Genomic DNA, 18,657 nt, shown 5'->3' on the forward strand with positions numbered 1-18,657 from the left:
TATATATATATATATATATAGATAGATAGATAGATAGATATAGATCTATCTATCTATCTATCTATTGCCAGATGCCATAATCCCTTAAGGGGTGGCCATTTGACTTTGAGTTATTGGTTTTATGGGGAGGGGCACTAACCCTCCACCAACCCACTTGTTGACACGTAGGGAGCACGTATGGGTTGGTTATATGGTTACCACCCAGCGTTGTAAATGGTTTCTTGGCTTACAGGAAACCATTTGGATTGTCACTCAATGTAAAGCCACCTGTAAAGGAAAGAAGAGCAATAAGAAGTGACAGGAAAAATGGGAGATATAGGAAGAGATGAGGGCAGGCACGGAAAAGGAATGATAAAGGATAAGGAAGAAGTAGGCAACACTACATCAAGTGAGTGGATGATGGTCGCCACCACCTACCACCATATATATATATATATATATATATATATAGGAGCCTATATATATATATATATATATATATGAGCCTCTGTGGTACAGCGGTAAAGTGTGCATTTCGCACGCTGGTGAGCTTGGGTTCGCCTACCGCCAGAGTTGTAAAAACTTTGGGAAGCATTCACCAAGCCACTTGCTACTTTGGCAGACACAAGGGGTGCTGTGGTTGAATCAGTGTTGCGTACTAGTATGCTTGCACCCAGTCGCCTTAAGGCGGGCCGATTACACTTGGTTCACAGACTACACACACAACCAAAGCCACTATAACACTACAATCACACTCACAAACACTTCTCACCCTACATATAGTCTCTACCAGACTGCCTAAGCCACTGGGTAGAGAAACATTGGCTGTATTGTCCCTGCTTCGGTAGGGATAGGCCGGTCCTGCACTGGACCTCAACGGCTGATGATGATGATGATGATAATATATATATATATATATATATATATATATATGTATATATATATATATATATATATATATATATATATATATATATATGTATGTATGTATATATATATATACAGTCAAGAAGCCTATGGCGCGTGCTTCTGGTACAGTTTTCTATGACATGGCAAGGTGCCAGACCCCCCAAAACAAACCACACACATAAAATACCTATGGCGTGGGCACGGCAAGGTTTGAAACGCACGGGCAAATTCCCCTGGTGGTCGGCACACTCCCCTGTTTGTAAACAAAGAAGATGGTGACTGGACCACTTCATCTCCAACTGTGGACTTTTTCTCTCTTGTGAGGAGGTTAAACTTTACCAAACTCATTGTGTTAAGTATTGAAACATTAAAGATTCTTTCAGTATTGTGACTAGTTAATAGGTTTGTTCTTAAAACCTCTGTGATAAGGTTAGTGACAAGGCATATATCTCTGAGCTAAGACGAAGTATAATGCTTCCCATCATCATCATCATGTATATAAGAATGATTATTAATGTGTAAGTGTGAGTTTTGTTGACACTTGAGCATACAAACTTTATCAAATAAACTTCTTTAATCAGTGCTTGACAAGGCAGCCTCAGCCATCTTTTTTTGCTCGATCTGCAGCGCGTGGTATTGTCCAAGTAGACACAAGGCTGATCACCCTCTCATTTTTTGTGCCTATTGTTACGTGTAATACATGCATTGACTGATTGCTTGATTGTGTGCATGTGTAAAGTGAGGAAAAATGGGGAAAAGTGGGGTGAAAAAGGGGACCTTGGGCGAACGTCCAGAACCAAATACCGATTTTCCCATAGGTTTAGTTATTTCTATGGCATGGTTTACTATGGCACAAGCATGGTCCAGAACCAATTAGCAGTGCTTTAGGCAACTTGACTGTATATATATATATACAGGCAAACCCTGATTTGCGATACCGCTAGTAGTAATACCCCAGAATAGCGATGGGGGGTAGAAATACCACCCTAGCCCACCTGATGATGGCCGAGCCCCAGTTTTTTTTTTTTTTTTTTTTTTTTTTTTTTTTTTTGGACAAATTATGTGTTTACGTTGATTTATGTTTTTACTTAGATTAATGTGTTTTAGTCATAGGTGGAGTGATCACTGTCATTTTGGGCATGGATTCTCGTCCATCAGACAAGATAGAACACAGTGTGGGTAGCTAGGTGACTCAACAAAGAATATTTCGTGTTTGACCATTGAACATCTAACCTATCCTGGAATACATAATAAATGAATACATATTAACAATTATGAAAGCCTTAATGAGTAAATATTCCCTGCATTGATGAAAACTACGACATCGATAAAGTATGTGTTTATATTCGGGCTGTTTAAGGGAAAACGGTTCAAAAATACAAAGGAATTTGTAAATAAATGTTGGAAAATAAGAGAGAAGAAAATAAAGGATCTCAGCAACCAGAACAATAACTAAAACAACATAAAGAGGGGCTGTTGAAAAGGCTCTCCCAATCGCATCATTGATTGCATTCCTCCTCCAGAGAATTCCCCGTCCAAACATCAAAGATTCTCCGTCACAACAGTTTGCATCTTGGATGATTCTTTGTCATTCTTACATTATTATTATGCATAACAGATGTTTATTTAATTGTCCCGGAACCATCTGATGGTGAGATTGTATACAATGCTGCTGCTTCTCTACCGCGTTTGAACACGAGTCAGAGATCACATTCTCCATTGACCTTGACTGTGAGACGGGCACTGATTTTAGGCTTAGGTTAGCTTCTTTTACAGCTGTTAGGCCATATAGATTGGCGTTAAACTTTTTCTTTTGGACTCATTTGGGTGGGTTTAGGACTTAATTGGGGGGGAAACCGAAGGCTCAAAAATGCATCCTTTTACTTCATGTGTCAAATCTACCCCGAGATATGATATCCCATCTAGTGATGGGTTTTTAACCAGTTGCATCATTTTGCATTGTTAAATTGGGGTTTGCCTGTATATATATATATATATATATATATATATATATATATATATATATATATATATATACACACCAAGTATAATTCTCTCTCTCTCTCTCTCTCTCTCTCTGTACATCAGGTATAATTCTCTCCCCCCCCCCCCCAGGTCCTACATCCCCACATTTGGCTGGGATAAAGAGGTGAGATGACGATGATGATTTTATTACATTGGTATGCGGTACTGTCATAGTCATTAACCCATCCCTGCCTATCCCACTCCAGGTAGCAGCAGTGGAGAGGAAGGGAGGGTACAACCAGCTCTGTGATATTTGGGCGGTGGGTGTGACAGCCATTGAATTGGCCGAGCTCCAGCCGCCCATGTTCGACCTGCACCCTATGCGGGCACTATTCCTCATGTCCAAAAGTGGTTTCAAGCCACCCACTCTCAAGGATAAGAACAAGTGGACACAAAACTTTCACCATTTTGTTAAGGTGAGTTATAGTTTTGGCATCAATACCAACACAAAATAAACCTTACACTCAATCCACTTTGCCCTCACTGGGCAGTTATGCAACTCCTCACACCACAGTACACTTACTCACCTCAGGCACCTCTCTCTTATAACACAATCAGTCCCTCAACCTGACTTAAGCAAATATCCCTGGGAGCGCCCAGTATAAATGGCCAGTATTCCATAGTTCACCCGATTCACACCCAGATGAGTCTGTGATATTCACCTGATTTACATCCAGATGAGTCTGTGATTTTAACAACATAGTGGTGACAGTGTGCACTGTGTTGGCAACAACATCATTAACATTGCAGTTGGTTGTGTATGTTTTGTAGAATGGGATATTGGGTGCAGTTTGGGATATGCTTTAATAGTGTACTGTATTATGTTGAGGAGGCTGTAGCAGTAGCCAATCAGGGTGGTACTCCCAAGGGGAATGGGAATGCTGGTGATAGGAAGGGCTGGTGCTCCTGTTTCACTAGCTACCTAACCATCCCCCATTGCTGACCTTTTCATTGTGACACTAACATGGAGAGTAGACCAGCATACTCTCCCAACGGTTCCTCTAACTATCTCACACACTACACCAATATGCTTTACGTATCACTCAACGTGCCCCACTATGTTACAGGGGTTGATGCCAGAAAGGGCATGCGGCCAGAACTCATTGCCCCCACTATCTAGTGGTGGACCATTTGAGGGGAGGCATGATGAGGGCTTCACCAGTATAGATCACGGGGCCGGAGTGAGATGGGGCTCAAACCTGTGCTAGAGGGTACAGGGCATTGCGGTTCCCAAGCTGCTGCATCTGCTCAGTAGAGAGGGGCCTGGACCTGGGAGTAACTCCCCAGGAGGCTGCCCAATCAGTGGGTGTATATTGGCGGTTCAGTTACAGTGCCAAGACGCGCTTGGAGGGTGACCCTGTAGCTGTCCTGGCAGGGTGCCCTAAGGCCACTACCACTGGTTGAGGCTGTGGTCTAGGGGTCCCAGATTCATTGCCAGGACCTGGGACTGTGGAGTGGGTGGGGCCTGTGCTGTGTCTTGCCTCTTTATTATTTACTGATTATGACCAAGTTATGGAATGAAATTTAAAGCGAGCTTCTGTCTATCTATCTATCTATTGCCAGACGCCTCAATCCCGTTTGGGGTGGCCACAAACAAATCGCCTCCAAGTCGCCCTGTCCCCCGCCATTTCTCTGCCCTGCTCCCAACTCACACCCCCCTCTCTCATATACCTCTCCACCCCATCCCTCCATCTCATCCTCGGCCTTCCCCTCCCTCTTCCCCCCTCCACCTCGCTCACATACACTCTCTTTGTCAGTCTTTCACTGTCCATTCTCTCCACATGGCCAAACCACCTCAGTGTGTTCCTCAACACTTCCTATCACATCCACATCCACACCACAACGCTCCTTTATATCCTCATTCATCAGCCTGTCTCTCCATGTGACTCCACAGGCTCCTCTTAAATAACTCATTTCCACTGCTCTCACGCTTGACTTGTGTCCTTCCAACAACGTCCAAGCTTCACTTCCATACGTTAGAGTTGGTATCACAATACTGTCATGTAGTAACTTTTTCACTTCCATGCTCACTTCCCTGTTTCTTATCACTGCTTTCAAAGAACCAGCAACCTTTCTTCCCTGCTGTACCCTTTCAAGCACTTCACCCTCCAAACCTCCATCCATACTCATCACACTACTCAAGTACTTAAACGTACTCACATTTTCCAATTCCTCACCATCCAACCTCACTGTACATTCACTGACTTCACCCCTCTCAAAGACCATCACTTTACTCTTCCCTACATTCACCTTTAGATTCTGTTTCTTACACACTCTCTCAAACTCATCCACAAAGCCTTGCAGCTCCCCTTCGTCTTCACTCAACTAAATCACCAAGAGAGATCAGAGTGATGTCATGGAATATGGAAATTTTGGGAGATAGAGTGGGGGAAGTGGTTGAGGCATTGAGTAGGAGGTGAGTGGATGGGAGATGTATGCAAGAAGTCTGGTATAAGGGTGGATCAGCCAGAAAGATTGCTGGGAGGGATTGTTATTATAAGTTGTTTTGGCAGGGTAGGACAGATGGATATGGTGATGTGGCTGTGTTAGTTGGGGAGAAATGGTTGGAATATGTCATGAATGTTATGAGAATAAATGATAGGATAATTGCAGTGAAAATTTTGTTCGATGGGAAAATGGTTGCATTTATATTGGCGTATGCTCCTCAGGCAGGCTTGGATGAGGTAGAAAAGGATAGATTTTGGAATGACATAATACATATGGTAAGTGGTGTGGGGGATGATGAGATTGTAGTTTTGGGAGGGGACTTAAATGGTCATGTAGGTGAAGGAGCTCAAGGATATGGAAGAATACATGGGGGATGCACGTATGGTACAAGAAGTGAGGAAGGGGAAAGGATACTCGAGTTTGGAGGGACAATGAACGTGATTGTTTGCAACACATATTTTAGGAAAAGAGAAAGTTGATTACATATAAGTCGGGGAAATAGCAGCCAGGTAGACTGTTTCATGTCAGGAGGGCTGATAGGAAGTTAGTGATGGATGTTAAAGTTATAGAGAGCGAGGAGTGTGTGTAGCAACACAAGTTGTTGATATGTGAAATGGTGCTTTAGGAGCGGGTGATAAAAAAGAAGACTTCTGCACCTAGGAGGAAAATGTGGAAGCTGAAAAACCAAGCAGTAAAGGATGTCTTCTATAGCGAGATGAGGAGAGTGGTGGCTGAACAGGGAGACGTTAGCAGAAGTGTTAATGTACAGTACAGAGCCCTCAAGAGCAACCTCTTGAGTAAATAGTTCAGTATGTGGATGGACAAGAGGCCCACCAAGACATAAAGTGACTTGGTGGTGGAATGATGGTGCAGAAACTGCAGTTAAGGGGAAAAGAAGTCTTTTTCCAGGAATGGAAGAAGGGTGGTATCAAAGAGGAAAACGTGGCTGCCAAGCGTAGGGCTAGAAAAGAGGTTTACACGGCGAAGGGTGAGTCAGAGACTTTTACTTGACTGTACTTTTACAATGGTGCAGTATGACAAAATGTTTATTTACTTGAACTGATGTGCCCTATATACACTTAAAAAATTGTGAACTGGTGGGGGGAGGTGTTAACATTGATTTCTGTTACTGACAAAATTGAGGACTAACTGTATACCTGTTAGCTGCAGAAAGGCTCATTGCTACTTATGTCTCCTCTCCCAGCTGGCCCTGACCAAGAACCCAAAGAGACGGCCGACTGCAGACAAGTTGCTGACGCATTCGTTTGTGGCAGCGGATCTGCCCAAGTGGCTGGCAATAGAACTGCTGCAGAAGGCACACAACCCTCAGCACTCTTTCCCACCAGAGCTTGAGGTCAGAGGATTTACAGTATGTTGGTTGGCATCGGCTTGTAGTACAGTCAAATATGAAAGTCCATGCACTTCTGTTTCTTTCTTATTGCTGGATTCATAGATGCCTGATTGAGACATGGTGGACAAAGGTACTTATTGTCTCCCACAGATGAATGGTAGTATACTTTTTAGTTCATTACATCACATTAAGTGTCTATGAGTCCAGTGTTGAAATAAAGGCGGAAGATGCAAACAGGCTGTTGTATTTGACTGTACATAGTCACTTGTGGAATAAAGTTTAAATTTTTGAAGGATAAATTTGTAAGACCATGATTTAGTTTCATCATGTACAGTTGATAGCTTCTACTGCTTTCGAACTTTATATTCCCCATTCCTTGATCCTTCCTGCCTCATGAATGTGAAAGTCTTGATGATTGATACATAACTCCATTTCACTGCATACTGTTTATAGCTTTTACTGTAGTTGAACTGTAGTTCTCCTTCTGTGGATTCTGTTTACTCTGTTGAAATAGTGGGAACTGAAGTTTTAGTGATTGTTCATCATATTAGTCATATTCCTGTTCAGAAATTATACATAAAGATGGCAGTTTTCTGCCTTAAATTATTGCATTTACCTACACCTTTGTCACTGTTCTGAATTAGCTTAGGAGGATATGTGTAATAGTATTCAGTACATATTATGTTCTTTGATGAATTGATAAGTTTGTTTGTAGTTGTGGTTTACATGTACCATACCACGCAGTCATTAAGTTAGAACAGGAATTTGACCATTCCTCTTACCCACCATGCTGCAAACCAGATGGATGAGGAAGGTGCAGTGACCAACGTTCCTCAGAGAATAACCTCGAGGACTCCAGCCCGTCCCAAGCAGAGAACCAAGTCTGAGCTGCACAGTAAGACCATTATTGTACTGTCAGGGAGGGAGGGCAAGAGGGAGGGATCCCACATACCTCTGCTTTAATAAAGGGAAATTGATTTATAGTAGGTTTGCAGTAATATTCTTCTGAATATTTTTTACACTTTATTTTATGCTGCAGATTCTTGGCTTCCCTGCTACAACTTTATTAACTCCTTGAATCTTGTTGATGTCCTTTTTAGTGTACTTGTGCAGCTACTAGACAATATGTTCAACTTAGGAAAGGCCTATGTAATTTAAGTAATTTATTAATGCTGTAAGTAACCCCACCAGTTTGGAAAGTATATCCTCTGCTGAATAAAGTCATCAGGAGACAGTGCAAACAAAGTAAAAACATGTTCCCAGGCTGTCTGTTTTCTGTGGAAAGTAGCAGATGAATATATGCATCTGCATAACATGAACCATGGTGCAGGCTGCATTCACACCACTTATGGAAGCTCTCATGCCCTTTTTCATTTATACTGTAGTATGTTAATCTGCTTACTCTCATCTTAAATGTCAGGACCAACTTGCCTAGCCCCGGGCTCCTACGCCCCTCATGGGACAACGTAGGATTGGATGATGGATGGTTGGATGGTTAATATGCATCTGTGATATCTGATTATTGACATTGAATTGTGTATGTATGTTGGTGTGTGTGTGCTTGGGGATGCCACAGCTTATGACTTATTGAATGCTTGATCCATTTTATTTATTTATTTTTATTGTAGATCCTAGCTATCATATTTGTTTTTATGAGTCATAGATAAAGATGATGATACCCGTGACAGACATTCATTTATTAGGGTCAGTTTCAGTTTTTACTTTACTGCTAGGATTTCTCTTGGGTGAACAGTAGTTCCTAATCATAGACGTAGCATAGTTCAAGATATAGCATTTATTAATAAAGGATGATTCTGGTTTATGAAGCACTTGATGGCCAGGTTTTTTCTTAAATGAACAAAATATATTAGTATTAGCCCTAATAGAAAATCTGAAGTGCTACTTGTTTGAAGTACATGATAGTTAAAACTACTTGCAGTTGAGCAAAATATTCTAATTTTAACCTGGATAAAAACCTACAAGCACCAGCATCAGTGGAAAGCTTAACTTCTTGAATCTAAAGATTCCCATCTTAGTTTATTCATGTTACCTCCAGATGACGATATTTACCCGAGGGAAGACTTTTCATGTTTGAGGAATTAGGCATACCCTTTATTAAACCCTTCAGTACAAAAAGTCCCTCCTAAATTGATTAAAGATGTCTGGAAGCATCAAGAATAAACTACACATGGACATTACTATATTCAAGGGCATAATAATCATACATCACTGACCTTCCCCCATTTGTGCCCCCAGTGGAGTCCGTGAACTTTGATCCTCCATTGGTGACTGAGCTCAACGCAGAACCTCCCCCTGCCCGTTACTCCACCGCTGCTGGCCAGCCGTGGGACCCAGCCATGGAGGTGAAATAATGATAAAGCAGCTTTTCACTCTTAACTCTTAGACTCCCATGACTCACTCGCTGCTGAATGCAGGCGATTTTCATTTAGAAATAGCCTTCTAATATATATATATATATAAGCCTCTGTGGTACAGTGGTAAAGTGTGTGTTTTCGCACGCTGAAGAGCGAGGGTTCACGCCCCACCAGGGTAATAAACGTTGGAAGAGTTCTCCCGGCCATGTACTGCTTTGGCGGACACCAGGGGTGCTGTGGTTGAACCAGTGTCGTGTAATGTAAAGTATGTTTGCACCCAGTCGTTTTGCGCGGGCACATTACACTTGGTTCACAAACTACACACACATCCAAAGCCACTACAACACTACAGTTACACTTACAAGCACTTCTCACCCTACATACAATCTCTGCCAGACAGCCAAAGCCACTTGGTAGAGATACATTGGCTGTATCGTCTCTACTTTGGTCGGGATAGGCCGGTCCTGCAGTGGATACTTAAACGGCTCGTGATGATGATAATGATGATATATATATATATATATATATATATTAGTGGTAGTTGGGGGCACTCACCATCCACTCATTCGATGTAGTGCTGCTCTCAGGCGTCTGCCTTTTCCTCTCCCTCGTCCTTCTTTCTGTCCATCCTCTTCTGTCTTTCTTTCCTTCATTCTTTCACATAAATATATATATATATATATATATATCTGTCTATCTATCTATCTATTGCCAGACGCCTCAATCCCGTTTGGGGTGGCCACAAACAAATCGCCTCCAAGTCGCCTTGTCCCCCGCCATTTCACTGCCCTGCTCCCAACTCACACCCCCCTCTCTCATATACCTCCCCACCCCATCCCTCCATCTCATCCTCGGCCTCCCCCTCCCTCTTCCCCCCTCCACCTCACTCACATACACTCTCTTTGTCAGTCTTTCACCCTCCATCCTCTCCACATGGCCAAACCACCTCAGTGTGTTCCTCATATATATATATATATATATATATATATATATATATATATAAAATTCCTCTTGATACTAGAGAGAGAGACCTTCACACAGTGGCACCAGTGTGACCAGGTGGTGGAGCTTCCTTGTTATACAAATGTCCCTCAGTCCCCTCTCAGTCCTCCTAAAGGAGGATGGTAGTATGCAGAAGGGCAGCTTCATTCTACAGCTCAACAGGCTCATGTATCTGATGAAGCTGAGGCTACAACAGCTTATTACATATAATGGGGATTGTCTTCTAAAATCTTTGCTCAGTTTCTGTCTTTGGGTTATTGTGTATGTTCAGAATGTTTATGTTGTTCAAAGTAGCTGTCAAATTATGTTTATAAGAAGTTGTGTACATATACTGAATGTTAGGAAAAGACAACTTCATTTAACTTCCCAAGATGTATTGTACTCTGAATTCAAATAATTGTACTTGTAATTCTTGTAGATGAATGTGGGCAGAAAATAGAACTGGAGTCAGACCAAAGCCACTGTTTTGTATTTGATATTTGTTTAGCTACCAATAGTTAATTCTGAGGCACCTCACATAATAGGGAGGCAGTTAGCCAGCTAAACAGAGATAAAGGAGAGGTACTGGTAAGGAGACAAGCATGGAGAGAGATACATGAATAGTTAAATAGATAGATAAACAGCTAGGTAGATGAGTACAGATAGGTGAATAGATAAATATGGAGAAAGGCAGGTACACATAGACAGGTCAGTTAAAAAACAGACGGCTGGTGGACAGTCAGGCTAATAGAAGTACCAGTAAATTGTGTTGAAATGGACTTTTGCAAATCTTAAATTGTGTATATGTATCCCCCAGGAAGGTGAAGTCTCCCTGGACAACCATGATGTGGCCGAGTCCTGGATGGTAAACGACCCAGATAGTGAAGTCAAAACCAAGTAAGTGTTCCTTTCTCCCATTACTTTTAGTCTTAGGGCTCAGGGTGGGACAGGAATGGACAAGACAGGGAGGGATGGGATGGGGCAGGGTGAGATGGGTAAGGACAGTTAACCCCTGAATCCAATGAGGTAGTATTCAGTCTGTTCTTGTTAGCCCTTGGTAATTTTGCCCATTTTAGGACTGCCTTTCAACTGAAGGGGTTACATAGAGCTTTAATGAACCTTTTAGAATAAAGATACAGATACCAAGACAAGCACAGAATACGAGAGGCCTTTCCTAACTAGAGTAAAATCATCTGACAGCAGTAAAAATAAGCTTTAAAAAAAAAAAAAATGTCTGGGATTCAAGGGGTTAAGAGTAGCCATCACATTTTCACCAGTCATAAGTTCACTCTTTAATTGCCATCTACTCATTGCCTGCCTTGGCGAGCAATTGCATGGTTATTCCTGTTGATTTTGTGTGAGTAATAATGTATTTTCAAGTGATAAATAATCTCCTTAATCCATGACTTACTAGCTCAGTCATTTTCTTTGCATTTCATCCGAATACTGTAAAGGGTTGTGCTAGGAAATATGTGACAAACTTACATAGGTTATTCTTGAGCTAATCATGAGTTGGAAGTGCTACACCAACCTAGGTCCTTTCCTACCTTCTTTCCTCTTCTCTCTGTCTACAGTGGCTCTACACTGAGTGACTAGCCAATTCATTTCCTGTACACCAGGAAACCATTTGATACGCTGGTTGGTAACCATATAACCAGGCTATGGGGTCTGGTTGTTTAGTGGGTAATTAAGGTGTTCCAACCAGATTGAGCCTTTGTCAATGTATATCCAAGAGGTGGTTCGGGCTAATCGCTCACTTAATGCTGCTCAGGGATGAATGAGGCTGGTCGCTCATCTTGAATGTCAGGACCAACTTGCCTTGCCTCAGGCTTCTACGCATCTCATGGGACAACACAGGATTAAATGATGTATGTATGGAGCTGCAGTTACTAATGGTCTCCATTAAAATTCACTCTGGAGTTCATCAGTAAATGTAGCCTCAGAACAGCTGAGAATTGGATCCATGTCAGTGCAGTAGTAACATTTCTACCGGTTACTCAAAATTTACTCAAGAATAACCTCGTAAAGTTTTTCCCATATTTCCCAGGACTTCTGAAATAGGAGCTCATAAAAATTTAGTACAGTATATTTAATTGTGAGTCACTTGTAACACTTAGGCTTTCTTTTTGTCTTAGAGTCTTGATTAATTCATTAGTAATTTCAGAGTGTCATAAAATTGCAAAAAGAATGTAAAAAGTTTGCATCACTTTTTTTTATACTTTTTTCTCCCTCAAAAGCTTAACTCCTTGAATCCAAGTGACATCCTTTTTAGTTTATTCTCACTGCTACCTGATGTTTTTATTCAGCTTTGGAAAGGCATGTCATTTTCAAAGGATTTATGAAGGTTGCATTTGAGCCTGTTCAAAAAAATCTATCCTAAACTGAATAAAGGCATAAGGAGTTGGCAAGAATAGAATTAGAAAGATTCCCTTGGGTCTCAGTGAGTTAGTGTACATATATATATTTAGAGAGAGAGAGAGAGAGAGAGAGAGTTTTTTGATACAAGATAACCCTTTATAATCTGTGTCAGTGTATTCTTTATGAGTAAATGTTGTACCCTCCTTTACCCACACAATTAAAAGCTGTATACTTGTCTGCTTAGTTGGCCTTCAAGCACCTCTTACTTAATTGTTTATTTCTGCATAGCAAATATCATTGTTGTCTTGTATGTTATTTGTTACACTTCAGATTAAATAATATTCAGATAGTGCCATACAATTGCATGAGGAATTGCCTCATTGAGGTTGGCCATGGTACAATTGATGTTTTGCTATGGACTGGAAACTAAAGCAAGTGTATAAAGCAACCCATCACTTCCCTACAGTTGCAGGTATAAATAAAATGAAAGAGAATACTGAGGTTGAATATTCAAGATGAGCTAGTATTAAAAAGGTAAAGAGGATTTGATACTGAGATGTAATAATCATGGTAAATCACGAAGAAAGAGGTGCTGGAAAGTCTCCTAAGCTCTCAAGAATACCACCCCAAGTCTGGCATCCAGAGACACAATGGTTAAGCAAAATATTGTATTTAAAAAAAATCACATTACATCACCATATGTATGTTAAATCACTTCAGCATCTCAATTAGGAGTAGCTGATGGAGGAAATATTACTTGAGTCCATCTTGCACAAACCCTAGGCAAATGATCCATTCTAGTAACTGTAGAGTGTAGCACTGAGGCTTGCCTATTGAATGATTACAAGGTGAGGACTAACATTGCTTGTCTGTGCAGCTCCTTATTTTATCTCTTACTCTGTGTGTTCTATTATTTATCTAAGTGGATGTGCCAAAAATAATAAATTAAAAATAACAGCAGTGCTGGCTGTTTGATTATGAGTTACATATGGATACATTCCCTTGACAAGATGACTCACAGCCTTCTTTATGAATGAAGAGAAGAGGGTTTGAATTCTTCAAGCTTAGTTGCTCAGTAATGTTTGTCTTTTGCATGAGACAGACATCAGTGGCCCATGAATAAATTGTACAGTACCTGCAGTAATTAGAAAAATAAGGTTTGAATTGGTTTCATATGTGGATTTCTACCACATCAGCACAGTAGCTCAGTTACATAATGAAAAATACTTTTTTTTTGTAAACTAATAATACAGTATGTTGCTATAGCAATCAGTATGTTCATTATGGTGAAATCAACAAATCATACATTTTGATTACTGTGGAGTAATGCATATGTACAGAATATATATATAAACATTACCATTACTAGTTGGATTAACAGGACAGAGGCCTGATTGAAAGTACAGTAGTCATTCCCATATGACTCATTGAGTTCTGTAGAGATTCTGTGAAATTTGTACATATTGTGTAACTAAGCTCATGAATTTTTCCCTTTACCCTGTTGAGTGACAGAGTTGTGCACTGAGGTAGAATTATCCATATGTAAGCTGAATAACATTAACCTTTTGCATAAATTATTGTTGGTGTGTGCCGTCTCACCACCTTCTTTGTATTTATTGCTTCACCTTTGGTTACTAGTTTAATCACCAGTGTAGCAGGCTTACCTTAATTGCTGTTTTCATACTTTACAGTTTTTAACCAGCCAAGAATGCTTTCATTTCATACAAGTTGTTTAACCTTTCTACTAATCATATTATTATTATTATTATTATTTTATTATTATTATTTTTTTTTTTACCTTATTTTCCCACCATGATTTGTATTTTTGCTGTTTTGATATATTCTCATTGGTTGTCCGTCCTCTGTATTTTGTTTACTGTTTCTCTGTGGGGCATGACCAGTTGAAGGCTGTATTGTTGTCATCTCAAGACGTTTGTTTTAATGAGGCATAATGAGGTAGTCCAGAATGAAGCAGTTTCTTCGAAGTTTTTATTTTTTTTACCTGTCTTTTAGTTTTACTCCAGATGTCTTCAAATTACCAAGGGTGGGGCATCTGCCTTATGTTTAAGAATATACTGTGAAAAAGCACACAGACCTTAGCAGAAATTGTTAAATTAATCCCAGCTACAACTGTTTTGGTTGGGAAAGTCTTAATTGAAACTTTAAAGAATTATTACCTTATGCAGGCAATGACTGTAGGAATGCTAAGACTGTCTAATCCACTCAGTTTGTTGTTGTTGTGGCCCCAGGCTCACGTATATGTGAACCTAGAGGACTGCAGACTGAAGTTAATCTTCCTGCAATCCACTATCTTCCCTTCTGGGGATAGGGGAAGAGTTGAGGGATGTTTGTAAAACTGGGCAGTAGATCTGCCTGATTATATAATGCCACCATGTGAAACCATATCCAGAACCTCACTCACTTTACATGAGTGAAAACTGTAAAGGTGCAACAGTGCAACCACATGGTGAATATCAAGTTATGTTTTGTTTGCACTCGGTCAGAAATAATGAGAAAGTGTTAAAGGTAGTGCTGTTTTGGTTGGAGTGAATTTCTTGCAACACATTTTAAGGTAAGAGAATGAAGAGGAAGAGAAGTGTTTGATAGAGTGGGAGACATATATATAAGAACAAGTTACCTGGAGGCAGTTCAGTCTTGACCATCTCCGGTGGGCTTCCCAAAATGGAGCTTGTAAGCCATAAATCATTGCAGCAGTATTGACAGTAATTTTTTACTGTAAATTAGCACCACCAATATCAGTACCTTTTGTGTTCATGGAACATATAACAAAGCCATAACAAGTAAAATGTTGCTTTCAGCACTTTGCATCACAGTATTTTAGACTGAGATCAGACAAGGCTGTGTATTATATTCAAGTGGCAGCACTGTCACATTCCCTTCATGTTCACGGGTGGAGTGAAGACATTTGAGAGGGTTTGACTGAGGCATTTGGATATGTTAAGGGTGGCCTTCACCCGTGTCTCTTGGTTCATTTGCATTCAGTAGGTGCATTAAATTATATTATTCAGGCTACCACAAGATTGTTTCATTCAGCTGAGTTAGACTACAGTAATTAGAGGTTTGAAAGCTATCCTTTTATTAGCCATTAAACTGCTAGTAACTGCCTCAGCTGAATAAAATGTCATAAATTTAGCTTTGATAAATCGTTCAAGTGCAACCATAGCAATGAAAGGTTGAAACAGCTAATAAAGCCACCAGCACTGAAGTGGATTGGTTCAGTCCATACACTTTTATGACAGTTCTCAAAATGGATGGAAAATGACAACAGAACAATGTGTGCAGTGATGAGAAGATAATGTAGTTGTGAACATATTTTTCTCCCATTCTGGCAGTGTAGGAAATCGGATAGGAGGATAATTGTAAAGAATTTTTTATGTGCATAGGAATACTTCCAAAGGCAGTAGGGTTCTGAAGCAGACTTTCAAGATAAATTAAGCCAGTGTTTAACCACTGATTGGCTGTCTGATGGAGGTTAGTCATATTGCAAATATATTGAACTTAAAATGGAAATACATACACCAGTTGGGGTGATTTTGGACAGTACAGCAGTGTTTGGTGATCATGTTGATGAGCAGACTGTGCTGGAGAAAATACAGTATACTTGACTCACAGCATGGAAATGATGTGTTAATTTTATACTTCTCCACACAATCTTTTGCAACTGAAGAGAGACTTTCTGAATTGAAGGGATTAGATTCCTAACTAAATTCCTTCAGTTCAAGAGACCTTTCCAAGGTTGAATAACATCATTTCGTAGCAGCAAGAATAAAATATAAATTATATCCCTAGGCTGAGGAGGTTAATGATGCCTCTTAGAATCAAAGGATGGATTGCTGGAGTTGTTAAAGTGCCGTTGAAAAATAATGACATTGGGTTAGGAATAGTTACTTTGATATTATTAGGTTACTCTTAATATTTATTGGATTTTTTCTCCTCATTCACCTAAGTGTTAAAAAAAATTAAAAAAAAAAAAAAAAAAAAAAAAAGTTTACACATCATTTTAGAGTAGAAAACTGGCCTACTTTCCTGACAGCATATTATATGATTGAAATAAATACTCATCATCATCCTTATCATCATCATCATCATCATCCAAACCTCCTTTCCCATCCTAGGGCAGGGTGAGGAGTAGCAGTGTCCAGACAGCCAAAGTTTACCCAGTTCACTAGGCCACACTTCCATTCACTCATCATTCAAGCCCTCAAAATCCTGGCTCCATCTGATAGGCCAAAAAAAATTTCACCGTGTTCTGTAGCTTCACATATACCTATCAGATAGAGCCAATCCGAATGCTGTCACGTTAAAAAGGGTGCCAAATCCATGGTCATGCACCTCTTCGCACAAAATTAATCCATCCAGCTCGATTTCTTGTCAGTCCTTAGCCTTACCAATTTCCATACCTCTTTTCCTCACACATTCATTCACCATATCCCTCCACCTTTTTCTTGGCCTACCTCACCTCCTCCTTCCTTCAAATTCACTCAGATATACCTTTTTCACTACTCTCTTGTTATCCATTCTCTCCACCTGACCATTCCATCTCAGAACACTCTTCGATTCTGGTGTCCACGGACTTCCTCATTCCACATCTTTCATGAAACACATCTTTCCGTGTCCTGTCTACTGTCTGTACTCTACATACATTCCTTAGCAGTCCCATCTCCCTTGCTACTCTTGACTTTTTATTTTCATGCCTCACCATAGTTTCACATCCATTATGTTTAAGTTGGCACTAACACTCCTTCATGTAATCCTCGCGCAGCTGCTACACTCAAGCCTCTGTTTCTTATCAAGGCCTTCATAGCACCAGCTACTTTCCTTCTTTGTGTCACTCTACTTTCCACTTCTTTTTTCACATTTTTCTCTCTTTTCTATCACTGTACTTAGGTATTTGAACTCTTTCACCAGTTCCAGTCTCTCTCTCTCTCTCTCTTCTCTGTATCATCACACTAGGAGTCACCCTCTCTCTCAGTAACCATCAATTTACTCTTTTATACAATTACTCTCAAGGTATGATGCTCACAGACATCTGCAAAACTCTGCTCTTGTCTGCTAAGCTCTTGTCAGGTATTTGCAGGTAGCACTGCATCATCAGCATACAACAAATTTGAGATATTCCATCCATCACCATTCATTACCAATGCCATCCCTCTGTCCATTGCTTGTATTTTTACCTCTCTGATCACCCCATTCATATATATATTGAACAACCATGGGGAAGTCACACAACTTTGTTGCATGTCCACATTGATCATGGGTCATTCACTCAGATGTCCATTTATCCTTACACATGCCTCACTGCCATCATAAAACTCTTGATGGCACCCAGCAGCTTACCATCTGCACAGTAGCAAAAACCTGCCACAGTCCTTCTCTGTCTATTATCATATGCTTTTTCCAGATCTATAAATGCCATAAACACCTTATAGTCCTTCTCACAAGCCTACTCCACTATCTGTCTCACTGCAAATATTTGATCCACACATCCTCTGCCACTTCTAAAGCCACCCTGTTTATCACTCAATAGGTCTTCTGATATCTCTCTTACATTATAATAATTCTTTCATAAACCTTCCCTACAACACTTAGTAGAGTACTCACTTTGTTCACCTTTATTTTTGTACAGTGGTACAATCACAGGCTTTTCCCACTCTACTGGCACAGTTTCACTCATCCATTCCTTTTTACATATCTCCAGCAAGCACTTCATTCTGCTGTCTCCACTACACTTAATCACAACTGCATACACGTCATCAACCCCAGCTGCTTTCCCATTTTTCAGCCACATCACAGCATTCTTCACCTATGCAAGTGTCACGTTTCCTGGCACTGCATTCCTTCTTTGTACACTGCTAAAACCAATCATGTTAACAGTCACTTTGTTGTCTCCATTCCCATTCATCAGACTTTCAAAATATTCTTTCCATCTTGTCCTTACTTCATCCCTATGGGTTAATAACCTCCCACTTACATCCTTCACACTTCCACATTTCTTTCCACAGTCACTTCTACATTTCTGCACTGCTATCTGGAATAACTTCCTATTTTCAGAGTAGTTCGCATTCATTTTTCTTCCTAGATCATCATTTACCTCCTCCTTTTTCCTCTTCACTAGTCTCTTTACATGCTTCTTGCTCTCAGTGTACTCATTTCCTATTTCAACTGAACCTCTGTCCTGTATCCACTCTAGCCACTTCTCCCTCATTTCCT

At 40.3% G+C, this 18,657-nt stretch overlaps 1 protein-coding gene across 1 annotated transcript in view; it reads left to right on the forward strand.

Moving 5' to 3' along the window:
* The window catches only part of hppy (MAP4K3-like protein hppy), a 104,667-nt gene that overhangs the window by 23,618 nt on the left and 62,392 nt on the right, over window positions 1-18,657 (forward strand). The window contains exons 6-10 of the mRNA XM_080276052.1: window positions 3,120-3,329; window positions 6,566-6,715; window positions 7,514-7,607; window positions 8,969-9,075; window positions 10,886-10,965. Of these exons, the coding sequence (XP_080132178.1) occupies window positions 3,120-3,329; window positions 6,566-6,715; window positions 7,514-7,607; window positions 8,969-9,075; window positions 10,886-10,965 (641 nt within the window). The remainder of the gene's footprint in view (window positions 1-3,119; window positions 3,330-6,565; window positions 6,716-7,513; window positions 7,608-8,968; window positions 9,076-10,885; window positions 10,966-18,657) is intronic.

Source organism: Coenobita brevimanus, chromosome 63, assembly GCF_032717465.1.
Source record: "Coenobita brevimanus isolate Jiangsu-jjx chromosome 63, ASM3271746v2, whole genome shotgun sequence".
Taxonomy (NCBI): domain Eukaryota; kingdom Metazoa; phylum Arthropoda; class Malacostraca; order Decapoda; family Coenobitidae; genus Coenobita; species Coenobita brevimanus.